At 49.5% G+C, this 15,214-nt stretch overlaps 2 protein-coding genes across 11 annotated transcripts in view; both read right to left on the bottom strand.

Annotated features, from left to right (window-relative positions):
• The window catches only part of PYGB (glycogen phosphorylase B), a 42,792-nt gene extending 36,342 nt beyond the window's left edge, over positions 1 to 6,450 (bottom strand). For 3 of the 4 annotated variants that reach the window (XM_073339946.1, XM_073339947.1, XM_073339948.1), the window contains exons 1-2: positions 6,130 to 6,448; positions 460 to 561 (exon numbers count right to left, since the gene is read on the bottom strand). In XM_073339946.1, coding sequence (XP_073196047.1) covers positions 460 to 561; positions 6,130 to 6,372 — 345 coding nt within the window. In that variant the 5' untranslated portion in view covers positions 6,373 to 6,448. Of the gene's footprint in view, positions 1 to 459; positions 562 to 6,129 lie in introns of all 4 variants that reach the window. The other variant, XM_073339950.1, reaches the window with a different exon arrangement.
• Positions 6,451 to 9,476: 3,026 nt separating this feature from the next.
• The window catches only part of ENTPD6 (ectonucleoside triphosphate diphosphohydrolase 6), a 24,525-nt gene continuing 18,787 nt past the window's right edge, over positions 9,477 to 15,214 (bottom strand). For all 7 annotated transcript variants that reach the window (XM_073339943.1, XM_073339945.1, XM_073339941.1 and 4 more), the window contains 4 exons: positions 14,640 to 14,780; positions 14,056 to 14,112; positions 11,461 to 11,573; positions 9,477 to 11,365 (listed from right to left, as the gene is read on the bottom strand). In XM_073339943.1, coding sequence (XP_073196044.1) covers positions 11,276 to 11,365; positions 11,461 to 11,573; positions 14,056 to 14,112; positions 14,640 to 14,780 — 401 coding nt within the window. In that variant the 3' untranslated portion in view covers positions 9,477 to 11,275. The remainder of the gene's footprint in view (positions 11,366 to 11,460; positions 11,574 to 14,055; positions 14,113 to 14,639; positions 14,781 to 15,214) is intronic.

The following is a 15,214-nucleotide window of genomic DNA, read 5'->3' as shown; positions in this document are numbered from 1 at the left end:
CTTTTTAAACCAAAACCTGAAATATTTCTACTAGGAAATGCCGCCGTGGTGCCTCAGGGGAGTTGTGGGAAAAGCCTCTCATGTTCCCATTCGTCTCCTAGGCTCGGCTCCCTGGTCAGACTACATTTCCCATTATGCACCATGATCTCTCCCCCGGGTGATAGGAGGCAGTTGCATCATGGTAATCCTTAGCTATAGTGCATTTTGGGAAATGTGTCTGGGTGGGGAGCAAAGCCCACAGAGGAGAATGGGGACATGAGAAAACCGAACTACAACTCCCAGAAGGAAATACTTTCATTTACAGGAGTTTGGCTTTTTGATGAAAAAAAATCAAAAATTTCCATAGAAACCAGACATGGCTTAAAAAAATTAGTTTTGTCAAAATCAATTTTCTTTCTAAACAAATTTTGGCAAAAAAGTTTTGCCCAACTCCAACCAGGACTTGCCAGAGAAATTTACCTGGTAAATGGCTTCATCACAGACATTCTGCATACCCAGGTTCACCATTGTATTCTGCAGGGTGCGGCCCATGTAGAATTCCAGAGACAGGTAATAAATACGCTGGTGGAATACATCAAAAGGACAGAAGGAAGAAAATTAATTTTACTTCCCAGGCTGAGACTTTGCAACACAAAGGGGGCTGAATATGGAGGTGAAATTTACACATATTCTATGAAGAAAAACTAATGCTAATGCACAATTAAGACTGCAAAAATGCAATCAGGTCCGTTGAGAGACATACTGCCTCTTGTTCCAGGACATGTGAACAGTGAGGACAATTAGCACTGGAACAAGTTACAAAGGGCTGTGATGGAGTTTCCAACTCTGGCAATTTTTAAATCCAGATTGGATGTTTTTCAAAAAGCTCTGCTCTAGGAATTGCTCTGGGGATGTTCTCTGGCCTGTGTTAGACAGGAGGTCAGGCTAGATGGTCACGATAGTCCCTTCTGGCCTTGGAATCTGTGAATCTTTCTGTTTCTGAATCCATGCTTTCTCTCTCAGTAGCTATTCTGTCTTTGAGCCAAGTACTGATCCTTCCTCACAAGGATGTCTGAGCAATGTGCAGAGAGGGACACACTCCACCAGACCCCGGGAATGGGAACCCTCCCCCCGTTCTTGCCCCTCAGGTCTAAAGAGTGGGGTTTGTATTTCACATGGAGGGACTGTATCCTCCCCTCTACCCAACAGCAGCAGGGTAGTATCCTTTGCCAGAAAACACCCTCCCCCGCCCCCCCTTGTTAGCAGATGTTGATCCCGCTGGGGAATGTTAAGTGGGTTCTGCTGACTCAGGCTCATTATCCTACTCAGATATGAGAGAGGTGGGAGTGACACGACCTCATCTCGCCCTAGGAGCAGCCAAGCCTGGGAAGAAGATCTGCCCTGAATTTTGCGTGATCTTTGTTCTTATTTCCTTGTTAATAAAGCCAGTCCCTGGTCAGCCATTAAGTGCAGGCTGTTTTAGAGCAGGCTGGAAAAGCTATAAAGATATCATTAATTTTATTAGTTATTGGTGTGAGAGCACCCATGACTCCCACACCGCATACGTGCCCCATGTCATGTTCCTGTGTGGCTTGCTTTGCCTTTTGAAGAACAGTTTCTGAAGTACATCCTACCAGCAATGTCCCCCATATGTTCCTCCCCAAAAGGAGGCATGCAGCCACCAAGCAGTCCCTCCTAACACAATACACTTCATTGTAAAGAAGGTTCACGTTAGGTCTCTCTGCACTCAGAAGCGATTCTCAACTTGCCTCGCTTCAGGACAGCACTAGAGGTGGGGAAGGAATTGTTTTCCCTTTTCCGCACTGGGACAAAACAAGACCCTTGGAAGGTTTTTTTGAGAGAGAGCAAGCATGCCCCTGGGATGTGGGAGGCTCATGTTCACGTCCCTGGTCTGAACCAGGCAAGCCCAGCCTTGAACCTGGGTTCCAGTCCTGAACCTGGGTTCCAGTCCAAGTGCACTGACCACTAGGCTATTGGCGATTCTAGGGTGGGTCTCTCTCTCTCCAGTTTTGATCGGGAATTCCATCCTCGGTCTAAGAAATCTTTCCCAAAAATTGGATTGAAACTGGCACATTCCCGCAGAAAGTTTCACTTTCATTGGATTGACATTTTCTGACCAAAAAGAGTTCCATCCAAAAACTCCTGCCTGGCTCTAGTGAACACGCGCTTGTTAACCCCTTGAAATCAGATCAAGCGACGCGACAGGGAGGCTTTCATGAATTGCGGCCCGGCCACCTGTTGCGTAACATGGATCACGTTTTGTTTGCCAGAGAGATTCTTGTGAGGAACTTGTCAGCGGAGCGCCCCTGTGCCTATCTCGGCCCAGAGCGTGACTTTCCTACAGCAGCTGTCATTTTCTGATAAGATTGTTTCCCCAATTAACTTAGAACGCAAGTGATCGGGGAGGCCTGGCGGCGTATTTACACACCAGTTCTTCACAGTACAGTGCTGCCTTTTCGCAGCTGAAATGCCACGCCCAGGCCCTGTCGCATAAGATTCCTAATTGTATTCATCAACGTGGGCTGGATCCAAAGTCAATGGGAGTCTTCAACAGGCTTTGGATCAGGCCCTATGCCATGCACTATTTCCTAGTATGACGGTCACCCCTGCTGAGAAGCGTGGAAACGAACCAGTGCCACGCTGATCACCCACTATGAGATTCTGGGAACAAAAGGAAAGTGCCGTGACTGGGTATCGCTCAGTAAATACGGACTCAACTTTCCACAACCATTTTCAGCAACGCACATCCCTCTGGGGCTCTTATGGAGGGCTGGAATTTTAAATGAATCCCATCTTCCAGGAGACTTGGCTTGCTGAGGCAGATTAGGGCTGAGAAAATGTCATGGCTGGAAATCAGGGAGAGTCAAGTGTTATTGACGGGGGGTTTTGGTTATAGAAGGCCATGGGGTGAATTCCATCCTAAACAGATCCACCCAACTATTCTGTTTCAGAAATCCATTTCACACAGTGAACAGGAAACTTGAATTATTGATCCAGTTGGTACTTCAAACCACCCTTAATTTTGAGACTGTGGCATTATTTTAAGTATCACTTGTCTTTCTACACCATCACTGCAAGCATACAAGAGCCATGGGGATTTATGGATTAAACAGCCCCACTTGTCTGATCCACACAGTGCAACAATATTAACTAATATCTGATAGGGACATAAACACGGTAACAAAAAGTTATGTGGGGAGACATTCCCCTCAGCTCCCGTGAGTCTGGCTGTAGCAAATGGCTTTATCCGAGCCCATTTTCTCACTGGACAAATATTTGATCAGCATCCGTCCTATGGTTCATTTCTTCCCTAGAAAACACTACGTTAAGGAAGTAGGATAAGCAATAACATTGGTTAGTTCCCTCCCACTCTGACTTTAATACGTTTCATTCCTTTAAAATAAGCAACTGGTACACACCCCTGGGGTTGCTGTTATATTCTTCCCAGCAAGTATAATATGCCTAAGGAGGAACTCTTGTTTGGGGAGACCATCCTAGTTTTAAAAGAGCCATATTTTGAAGTTTGATGCATGCTAAATAAAGCCCATTTGTAGGATTCATATCAGGATGTGAGTGACTCAAACAGTAAGAAGAAGTGGGCCACACAGAACCAAACCATTCCTTTTACAGCACTAGGAAACTGTCCTGCAAGAAAACCAGGATGTATGAATCAAGGTTCACATTCTCAGCTTGTGCACAGCAGCTGAGAATCTGGCCTCACATTCCTATGTTAAACCGACACTGTTCAAGGCAAATTTGACTTAAATTTGAGGTTCCGTAAAAGCTTACAAAACTTTAGACACGTTTCCATTAATTTTTGTTCATTACAATAGAAACAATTTTCTTTTAAATAGATACCTATTTCTCTGCACTTTTGGCATCTCAAACATTACAGCACTCGGTTAGTATGAGAACTTGACAGTGAAATCGATTAGAAACTGTCAAGTAGAAGAAGTGAAACAGAGTTGCCCATTTCCATTGGCCAAGCTGAGCGGAATTAAAAGTGTCAAAAGGCACAGAGAAGAGTTCTTTAATGTTCTCAATTTTAATAGTCTTCTGCAGCTTCCCATATCACTGCATGCCTTGATTTTACTAAGCTGAGAGTAAATATGAGTGCGATGTTTTAAATCTTTCTTCAGACACTTTTCCCTGTATGCCTCCTAGCGAGCCTCTGTCCAGCCTAGTTTTTGAGTGTGCCAAGTGATGTGATTGATCGCCTGCAAAACACTCTCTCCTTCCTTGTATCTTCCTGGATTAGGAGGAAGGATGGTGCATATTTGCTCTTCTGTATTAGGGACAGAAAAGGTACTTTAAGACAGAAAACATGGAATGTTCTCTTCATCTAAATCTCTATTGGGCGCATATTATAAATGAAACAAACACAGGGTCCTGCGACAGTCCCTGGTCCAACGCCCACTGACGTCTATAGCGACGTCTATGTGAAAGACCTTTGTGGTCATAGCAAAGGCAGTGGTTAAAGTATGACTTGTTGGGGGGAGGAGAGGAGGGTGTCACATTTCTATCCCGGCAAAAGCTCTAAAGTAGCCATGGTAATAGCAGCATAACAATGCTCTCAGCAACATGTCTTCTTTCACTCGCCGAACCGGTCCAGGAGATAACAGAAAAGGAACTTTTCTGACAGCATAAACTGCGTTTACGGTAGCAGGCTTTGCAGGTATAGTTATTCTGGCAAACTCTTCTAGAGCCTGCCTGGCCTATGGAAGCCTTTCGGAGCTCCCCGAGATCAACAGAAGCACTGGCCTTTAATCCGCGCTGAGGATTTGAGCTGACAAGTTTTACATTTCCTGATTTTTGTAACACAGCTGTTCTGCTGTGATGTGTCGGCAAGTAGTAGTCACAGCTGCATCCTTGTACCGCTCTCTCTTCCCCAAAAGAACTACACAAGCATCGGTCCCCCCTGCAAGGATGCAGGAGACAACCTGCTGAACTGGGTGAAATTCTCTGGCCTGTTATATGGATCAGATGAGACCTGTGAATCTAGGACAGCCTCACGACTTGGCACATTTAAAGTCACACACGGAACAACCCTCCTCTGACAAGGGGATAGACTAGATCAGCATTTCTCAAACTGGGGCCCGCGGACCCTTGGTGGTCCCTGAGGGTATTCCAGGGGGTCCGCAGGCCCCACTGATCAACTCCTCCCCCTCCCCTTATCTCCTGGAGGCTACTGAAGCCAAACCAGGAGATTTTAGGCGCTAAAAGTCCAGCAGTGGAATGGGGCTAAGGCAGGCTCCCTACCTGCCTTGGCTCTGTGCCGATCCCGGAAGCGGCCAGCATGTCCCTTCAGCCAACCCCCTGCCCCACCCCAGAGCCCGCACCCAAACTCCCTGCCAGAGCCCGACCCCGCACCCCCTCCCGCACCCCAACCCCCTGCCCCAGCCTGGTGAAAATGAGTGAGGATGGGTGAGAGCCAGTGACAGAGGGAGGGGGAATGGAGTCGGGGTGAGGCCTGGGGATGAGCAGGGGGGCTTGGAGACCCCCAAAAAGTTTACAATCAAAATGGGGGTCCTGGGGTTGCTAAAGTTTGAGAAGGGCTGGACTAGATGAGCCGACAGCTCTTTTGAGGAACAATTCTAGGACACCGCCTTCCTCCCATGCCGCCTTCTGCTTCCCTCCCAGTTGCGGTCACTCCCTTTCCCAGCAGATTGCTTCCTTGCCCCAGTAGCGACCCCCAGACCTGCCAGGAACACGCAGCCCTTGGCCACCACCGGTCGCCTTGACTCCAGGGATGCTGGACCCGCTGGGAAGTCGTAGGTTTGCCCTGCCCGGGCCTCAGAAACCTCTGCCAGGGCACCCCCGCTCCGGCCCCTGGATCCCGGGGCAGCCCCCGCCCCGCACGGAGCCCTACCGGCTGCGGGCGGCGCTGCAGGGCGGGACGGGCGCTTTGAACCCGGCCGGGAGCGGGGCGGGAGGGCGCCGGGCTCAGGCGGGGTGACCGCCCCGCCCCGCACCGCCCGCCGGCTGCGGGGCCCCCCCCCGCCCGCACCGCACCGCACCGCCCGCCCGCCGGCTGCGGGGCCCCCCCCGCCCGCACCGCACCGCACCGCACCGCCCGCCCGCACCGCACCGCCCGCCCGCCGGCTGCGGGGCCCCCCCCCGCGGCCCTACCTTGGGGTCGCGCTCGTAGTAGCGCTGCTGGGTGCGGATCCAGCGCCCCACCAGCTGGTCCCGCACCGCGTGCGCCAGGGCGAAGAAGTAGTCGCGGGGGGTGGCCACGTTGCGGTCCTTGACCAGCGTGAAGTGCAGATGCCGGTTGAAGCTTTTCCGCACCTCGGCCACGTCGCCCAGCCCCGCGATGCCCCGCACGCTGATCTGCTTCCGCTTCTCGCTGTCGCTGCGGGGCGCCGCCATGGCCGGGGCCGGGGGCTGCGGGGCTCGCTCGGGGCTGCGGGGCCGGGGGCTGCGGGGCTCGCTCGGGGCTGCGGGGCCGGGGGCTGCGGGGCTCGCTCGGGCCGGGGGCTGCGGGGCCGGGGCTCGCTCGGGGCTGCGCGGAGCTCGGCCGGCGCCGGCTGCTGCAGTGGGGATCGCGGCGCCTGCGCGCCCGCCAAGCCGGGGGTGGGGGGAGCTCTGCAGCCTGGCCGCGAGCCCGGCGAGCCCAGCGCGGCTCGCAGGCGCCGCGCTCCGCCCCGGGCTCCCCCTCGCCGGGGCCTGCAGCTCCGGCCCGGACCCGCCTGCGCCCCCCACGCGGGCTCCCCCCCGGCACCGAAATCCGAGCTCGCCAGCCCCGCACGGGGTTTAAGGGCTGGTCCCCGGCGCGCACCACCCAAAGGCAGCCGCCCCCCCCAGCAAGCGGGGTCCCCCCAGCATCCTCCAGCCCGGGGCAGAGCCCCCCCCCGCGAGCAGGGTGCCTGACACCCCCAGCCCGAGGCAGAGCCCCCCCCCACGAGCAGGGTGCCTGACACCCCCAGCCCGAGGCAGAGCCCCCCCCCCCGCGAGCAGGGTGCCTGACACCCCCAGCCCGGGGCAGAGCCGCCCCCCCCCGCGAGCAGGGTGCCTGACACCCCCAGCCCGGGGCAGAGCCGCCCCCCCCCGCGAGCAGGGTGCCTGACACCCCCAGCCCGAGGCAGAGCCCCCCCCCCGCGAGCAGGGTGCCTGACACCCCCAGCCCGGGGCAGATTCCCCCCCCACGAGCAGGGTGCCTGACACCCCCAGCCCGGGGCAGATTCCCCCCCCACGAGCAGGGTGCCTGACACCCCCAGCCCGGGGCAGATTCCCCCCCCCACAAGCTGCCCCCCGCTACCTGCCAGCCCGAGGCAGAGCCGCCCCCCCCCCCCGCGAGCAGGGTGCCTGACACCCCCAGCCCGAGGCAGAGCCGCCCCCCGCCACCTGCCAGCCCGAGGCAGAGCCGCCCCCCCCCCGCGAGCAGGGTGCCTGACACCCCCAGCCCGAGGCAGAGCCGCCCCCCGCCCCCCGCCACCCCGAGGCAGAGCCGCCCCCCCCCGCGAGCAGGGTGCCTGACACCCCCAGCCCGAGGCAGAGCCGCCCCCCGCCACCTGCCAGCCCGAGGCAGAGCCGCCCCAGCAAAGGGGGCAGGTGGTTCGCTGCCCAGCTCAGAGAAACCGGTTCTGAAGTTCACTGCATGGAACAAACGTTGCGGGCTCTCTGGCATTGCAGGTGGCATTTCCCCAGGGGAAGCTGCTTGCCTTGGCCCCGACAACCAGGTGCCCCCATCACCCCCTCCCGGGAATAAAGGTAACCGCTCCTCTCACGCTCGCTGTGTGTAAAATCCTGTGCCCATGGTTTTACAGCGTCTCTGGTGCCCCCTTTCAGACATGTCCCAGGGGCCGGGTGGGCAGAGGCTCTGTTCTGGAAATCACACCCCTTCCCGGTGTCTCACGCTGGGCACCCACCCGCCCTAGCCCTAGAAAACACAGCCTGCGAGGTGCGGCGCAATTTGGATAGAAAGGGGCCGCAAGCTCGTCGGCCTTTCCCTGCACCCCGGGCTTCCTTATTCCTCAACCCTGGCGCAGAGGGTGCGTCAGGCCAGGCTGGAGTAGCCGCAAGAGCAGCTATTTCAGAAGGGCATAGCCCCCCCCTTTCCCTCACTAGCTCCCAGTCTCCTTGACCAGCCAGTCCCAGCCTCCCTCCCACCAGCTCCTAGGCCCAGCTGCCTTCCCCAACCAAGAGGGAGTGTGTCTTTCTCAAGCCCCACCATCCTCCAGTCCCACTCTACTCCTTTCCCTCTCCCCAGCCCCTGGTCCAGCCCTTGTCCCTCTCTGACTTCCTCCTCCCTGGTGCCTGGCTGCCAGCAGAGGAGAGGGGTCACAGAGCATTAGAGGGGCTCCCTGCTCTTATTTCTGGTGCCTGGCCCCAGCTCAAAGCAGCTGGGAGCAGGAATTACAGGGAAAGCCCAGTTTTGACCTAGCAGCCTGGGCTGGAGGGAGAACACTCAGTTGCTCTGTGGGGATGGCACACAGGCAGTCCAGCCATGGCTGAGAGTAGCGAGGAGACGAAGCATGGCCAGTTGTCTGTGGAAACGGTGCATGTGCAGTGTGGTTAACACTAGGAGCCGTGAAGGGATGGAGCATGCTCAGTGAGGATGGAAGCTTTGGAGACTTCTAGCTGCTAAAATCTAAGATGTCTCTACTGAGCAGATACAAATGGAGATTTTTCAGAAGTCTGTAAATTGGCCAAATCTGAGCAGTTCTTCATAGGGATGGCAAAAAGGCACAACCCTGAAATAAAGGCCCCTCCCTGCCCTATGTCAAGTCCTTGTCCGAAAGCATGGGATTGCTGGAGATTCTGAAAGAAAAGGTCACCAGGGTTTGGTTTTTTTAAGTTGCAAAGCATTTTCCCCTAACCTTGTTCTCAGAAACCATGGAATAGTTTGGCTGAAATTAAAACTATAAATACATAATTCAGTTTCAGACAGACAAGCAGCATGGAAAATTTCAGCCCAAATAGTTAAAGTTTGGCAAAGTAATTAGCAACCAAATACATGGTCTTAAAATTGGAAGTGTTGGGCAACCTTTAATAGACACTGCTACCAGCCCCTATAATATTAAAGGCAAAGGAATTGCCAGAGTGGGGTCCATCTAGTTCAGTGTCCTCTATGACAGTGTCTAGCATCAGTTGCTTCAGAGAAAGATGAAAGACGCTCCAGTAGACGCACATCCTAACCCACAGGGAAATTGTCTTCCTAAGCCTTGACAGTTAGTAGCTGACTTATGGCAATGAAACCAAGCCCAACCCTTCTTAAGGTAAGCCCATCAGTATGATCCTGGTCAAAACAAAGAGCTGGAAATACCATTACTGTATCTTACACTTATGTAGCAACTTTCATCCCAGGACCTTGGTATGTATTCAGAAGTTTCCATGTTGCAATAGAAGAGAGGCTAAGATGCAGTGTTTTCCCATTAACACATAGCAGCTTACCTTCATTATCAGTGCAATGACTTGTTATACAGAGACAATCACTCCACAGTACCATGCATTAATCCAAATAGGAAACGTCCCAATTTATAATTAAAATTTTATTGCCAATAAAATAGTTTTCAAATATTCATCGTACAGTCACATACATGCTACTTTACAGACAAAAACGCCAATGACAAGCAGAACAACATTTTAGAAAAATCTGATGAGTTTCCCCACATGGGTTTTACACCAAGTTTGTGCTTCTCAGGCAATGAAGATTGAGCTTTATTCAATTAGGGTCTAACCCGAAGTCCTTGGACAGACTCCTAGTGACTGTATGGGGCTTTGGATAAGGCCCTTATAAAATATTAAAAACCGGCTAGTGTCTATGCTGACTACGTATTAACATGACGTAATCCACTACTTATGGATAACTGACACATCGTTTCCCTATTGCAGTGTGTGTGTGAGGAACAGCCGTCCCCCTGTATACAGTACACCGATAGAAGTGTTGCAGCCAAAGTGCCAACCACCTCTGCTGAGCCTCCTGCCTCCTCACAGCTCAGGCTTCTGCAATCCATGCTCAGGGCAGCAACAATACATTCATCTGTCCAAGGGAGACAGGGGCACTCCAAGCACTGGTTAAGAGCGAGTCTCTTCAGGTTCCATGCCTCTGAAACCCAGAGATACACCAGGCTCAGGATTTTTCCTGTATGAAGTTATGTTAATTAACGACTACACCTATTCAAGCAGCAACAAATTTCAAGTATATGTGGACGTGTGTAAGTACTGCCCCCCACAAAACCACATGACAGATTCTTCTCACCATCACTGAAGATTAAAATACATGCCCTGATGTCTAGGAACTACCCATTTTACTAGTTAACACTTCATGTTAGGGTGATGAATACCAATTGCCCAGGAAATCCAGCAGCAGGGGACCTGAGGAAGCGGGTGGTTCTGGCAGTGTGTCCTCCAAAATTCTTCCACTTGGGAGTGGTGGTAAGGGTTTGGCCCCTCAAGCCCTGCAAATCTTAGGGGAGCAGCAGGAGGCTACCAGCCCTATAGGAGACCTGTACCAACTCCAAAGCCCCATCTCCCTTCCAGTCCCAGTGAAGTCATGCTGCCTGGGACTCCCCTAAGGACTGAAATGGAGTTCCACCACCCCACCTCCAACAGCAAGTGCCTAAAGTACCTCAGCCTTTAGGGCCAATGAAGAGCTCCCATAGATTGCAATGGGCTGTGGCTCAGATCCTTAAGTGTGCCCGTCATCTCCACAATACGCCCGAGTTCTGCTGGAATAGGGGGCCAAAAGCTTAGCCATACTCCAGCAGAATCAAGTCTGCCACACTGCATTCCAAAGCCAACATCAGCTCTTACCAGCAGCTTGGCTAGGCAATGCCATTGTCTTCACTTACATACATTAATTTTCAAACATTTCAATAGTTAAAAATTCACCAGAGACCATTACCAAAGAAATACATTATAAATCAGAACCATAAAAGAAGAGGTCCATCTGGAGTGGCCATTTCTAACATTGACCTCAGCAAACAAGCAAAAATGACACAGACATGTTCCACAAAGGTGTACTTTTCTCATAGAATTTGTAGTTGCGTTGTGAACAAAGCCCCTTAATGAATCCCAGAATTCTCACCAAGATGATCTACTTCAACATCAAGTCTTCTACAAACACTGCAAGATCAATGGCGAATTCTTTAGCTGCCATGCTCTGTATTTTCATAAATTGGGATTTTGGGTACCCAACTTAAGATCACCTTTTAAAAGGGTCTGATTATCAGAAAGAGTGAGCAAAATCAGTCGCCTGTAAGTCCCCTTAGGCTGGGTACCCATAGACTGAAGTACTCAAAATCCTTTTGAGGGTTCAGGCCCAGAAGCCTTAATATTGCAGTCTGTGAAGTGAATCAAGGTAGTGAAAGGTGGCTCCCAAAGCCCAGCTTGTTTCGACATTGTCAATTTTTCGGGCAAGCTAGAAAGAAAAAAGGAGAGGAGTAAAACTATTGTTGTGTGTGTACATCACTAGCAAGTTGAGAGGCATCTCAACACAGCACTGAGAAGTATTACCTGAAACACCTGGCTTTTTGGAAAGCCCAGTTCTTGCAGTAGCAAACTGATATAGGTGAGGTCCATGCAAAGGAAAGGATTGTCTCCCGGCTTCACCTCCATGGTCTTACACACTAAGAAGAATGAAGAGAGAGAATTGACTCTTCAATTTATAAACGACTATTCAAATCCCTAAGATAGGTTAGTTTATTCTCCCTGTGCATGGGTGGAACAGAAACAGAAGGAGGAAAAACAGGCCAAGATTTGCAAAAACAGCTGCCTAAAGAGAATCCACATTTAGGAACCTACGGAAATAGCTTATTTTCAAAAGCGCCACAGTCCCAAGGTTGAAATTGACAGGTGCTCAGCACTGGTGAAATTCAGGCCACTTATTTCGGCACGGAAATATGGACTCAGGAGCCTAATTTTAGGCTCCCCAGTCTTAACACCCCTTTCATCAACGGACATTATGTCTACACTATGGAATCTGTGTCCGCATAGCTCTGTAGTGTAGACACGAACTATACCAACAGACAGAATGATGCTGTTTCTAGGACCACCGCCCTCAAAACGAAGTTAGCTTGGCTATATCTACACGACAAGTGCTACGGCAGCACCACTGCAGACACTTGCTACAGCGATGAATGGGGTCTTCTGCCGCTGTAGTTAACCTATCCCCTTGAGAAGCAGAGAATTCCTCTACTGACCTAATGATGTCCACACTGGGGCGTAGGTCGGCTGAACTACTTCTCTCAAGGGGTGTGAATTTTTCACTCATGAGCAACATAGCTAGATGGTCCTATATTCTAGGTGTAGACCAGGCCTATGTCAACAGAAGCCCTCTTCCATCAACATAACCTCCAGCATAGAGGCAGCTGTGTCGGCATAGCGACATCGGTCAGGGTGTGTTTTTTTCACACCCCTGCCTGATGTAGCTATGCGGATAGAACTTTTCTTTGTAAACCAGGCCTAAGGTAGATATAGAAAAGAGTACGCATCTCAAAATCTGTTTGCACCTTGTTACGCAGCCATCCTCTCTCAAAAGCATTCTCCTCCCTTCCCCAAAACATATTCAAAGTCTAGTAAAGCGATCAAAGAGGCAGTGACCCCTCTGCGAAAACCTTTACTTCCTAAAAGTGTACTTGACTGTACTGGCAGAATGATCCTGAAGGTGACGAGGCTCTGCATGGGTGCCAGGGTGCGACTGCAGGATCTGGAGGTTAATAGGATGTAGTCAAGAGACAAAGGGCTTGATTCTCCACTACATTAAAGTGGTTCTGCTCTCGTTTACACATCCCAAGTAACCAAATCGTAATGAAATGTCTTGGAATAGTGCACATTTAACAGACGTTTTTAGCAGAGAATATGTACAAACTGCTCAGATGCATAAACATTTCTATTTATTTGATATGGATGTGTTTAAGCGAGCAGAGAGAATTAACTACTGTACTGCAATAATCTGCAACCCAGAAAAGCAACAGTTTATATCCACAGACAAATTCTTACCTATGGTGACTTGTAGGCATTAAACATTTTATAATCAACCAGTCAGTCAATCAGTTTGTGATATTAGTCAATATTATTTGGGTATATAAACAAACTTGTGACATACCTCTGCAAGCTAAGAAAAACTGGCTTGTGTCTTGGGGTTTTTAAATTTTTTTTTGCTTCTTTACAGATATTTAAAGAGGGCCTGCAAGTTTTTTGTAGAATCAAAAAACTTTTTTCTGCTTGTTTAGAACCTTAAAATACCAGGAATTTCAAGCCTGATCATCGCTGGTTTTTGCTGGAGAATTCATGAAAGTGTTGAGATGTAGACTGTGAACAATCTCAGCCCTTGCTTGACAGGGCAAGAATGCTGAATCTTTCACAAAGGCAACTTCTCTCTCGAGTGTTTTTAAACCATTTGAGTTAAATGTGCATTACCAAAACCAGAGGCATGTAAAGAGTCAGAATAAAAATCACTTCCTTTCACAAGTAATCAGATTTTACTTGAATGGTATTTCTGATGTCAAAACAATAACATGTCATGCACAGAGTCTCCGGGGGAGGAGGGGGAAAAAAGGAGGGGGGAAAAAGCCAAGTTTCTAATAAACAAATACATTTACCGATTTTTAAAAAACTTTCAGATCGTCTTTACACAACAAAAAAGTCCCCACCCCCAAAAAAGTAAAAATCTATTTTCTCCTCTTTCCAGATCACCTTTAAACACAAGTATAAACTTTAAGAAAAAATAAACTGGATAAGAATAGATTAAGAGGACACTCCACTTATTTTACACTTACGATTTCAAGGTAATTGCTAAATGACATTTATTATTCTTATTGCAAGAGAGCTCAGACATCTATATTGTGAGATTTTTTTTTGCCGTCTTTGTAAAAAATAAGGACTTATTAGAAAAATTGTGGCCAAAACTTTCAGAAGTAACTAGTACTTTTGGGTACCCAAGTTGAGACACTTTAGAAGGGGTCTGATTTTCGACAGTGGGTGCCCAACGCTTTCTGACAATAAGGCCTCTTTAAGATCCTTCAGATTCACCCCCGAAAAGAGACAGCCCCCAAATCATGAGTCACTTTTAAAAATCTTGGCCAGTGTTTTCTGCTTTACTTTACTTACCATACTTGGCTGCAATTTCGAAGTCACTGACTGTCAGGCTACCTCCTTTTCCCTTATCTAGAAGGGGGGAAATAGGGCATGTTTTACAGTGTGCATGTGAAGTCAGTTGTAAATGCTGAGCGCTAAACTCTTCTGGAAATTGGACCACCGAGGGCTGGATCCTGCACTCACTGAAGTAAGTGGGAGTTTTGCTACCAACTTCACTGGTGCAGGATCAGGCCTTTATTTAGATGCCTTAATATGGACCGAGAAGCGGAACTTCAGCCAGTCTGTCCTTTTTTTAAAAAATTGTTTTTTAGCCTTAACAGGACACTGTCTACTTTTGAAATTTAGTCATTAAAAATAAAAGGTTGAAAACTGTTTCAGGTCAGACCTCCAAGTCCCTCTGCCTTTTTTCCAAAATAATTTTATAGTACCCGATCTTCCAAAAAAGATTATAAAAAGATTATATAACTGTACATTATATAACCAAGGACATAATGCCTTGATAGCTTTGTGAAGTAACTGGATTTTTTTTTTTTAAGGGCCACAAACTCTCCCATTAGCTACCTTTGCATTACAAAGAAAATCAGAAACAAATGTACCTATTAGACCAACCTCTGCTGCACAGTCATAATAATAGGAGAAAGCATAAAAATCCAAATCCTTTACGGCTTCTGTTTTATGCACCTTCTTGTAGAGCAGTTTTGCAACTTTGTTAGCACAGGATTCATACAGATGCTCTCCTAAAAGAAACAGAGACACCCAGCAAATCGTATGCTGGTGATTAACCACCACCACCACCGTTTAATTTCTTCAGGGTCCGCAAGGCCTCTGGTCCCCTTAGGTCAGCAATGCTCTAATTTACTAGAGACTATCCATGGAAATAAAGGACCAGATCCTCTTTCTGATAAAGCCAATGGCAAAACTTACTGACTTCAGTGGGAACCAGATGGGTCCAAAGTACGGACGAGATCATCAGTGGACAAAGCAGCCCATAGTAAGACTATTGCAGGGCTGCTGACTTAGAGAGGTACAATCTCTTTCCTGTGCTCTCTGGTGCTCCCAGGAGAGTGTTAACTGTGCTGGGCTGGCAGCATATTGTGATGAAGTGGGACTGTTCTTAATGTTTCCTCTGAATATTGTAGGGGTGCCTCAGTTTCCCCTATGTATTTCTTAA

Source organism: Lepidochelys kempii, chromosome 3, assembly GCF_965140265.1.
Source record: "Lepidochelys kempii isolate rLepKem1 chromosome 3, rLepKem1.hap2, whole genome shotgun sequence".
Taxonomy (NCBI): domain Eukaryota; kingdom Metazoa; phylum Chordata; order Testudines; family Cheloniidae; genus Lepidochelys; species Lepidochelys kempii.
The sequence above is the reverse complement of the archived record's forward strand: the minus strand, read 5'-3'. Positions and strand labels throughout refer to the sequence as shown.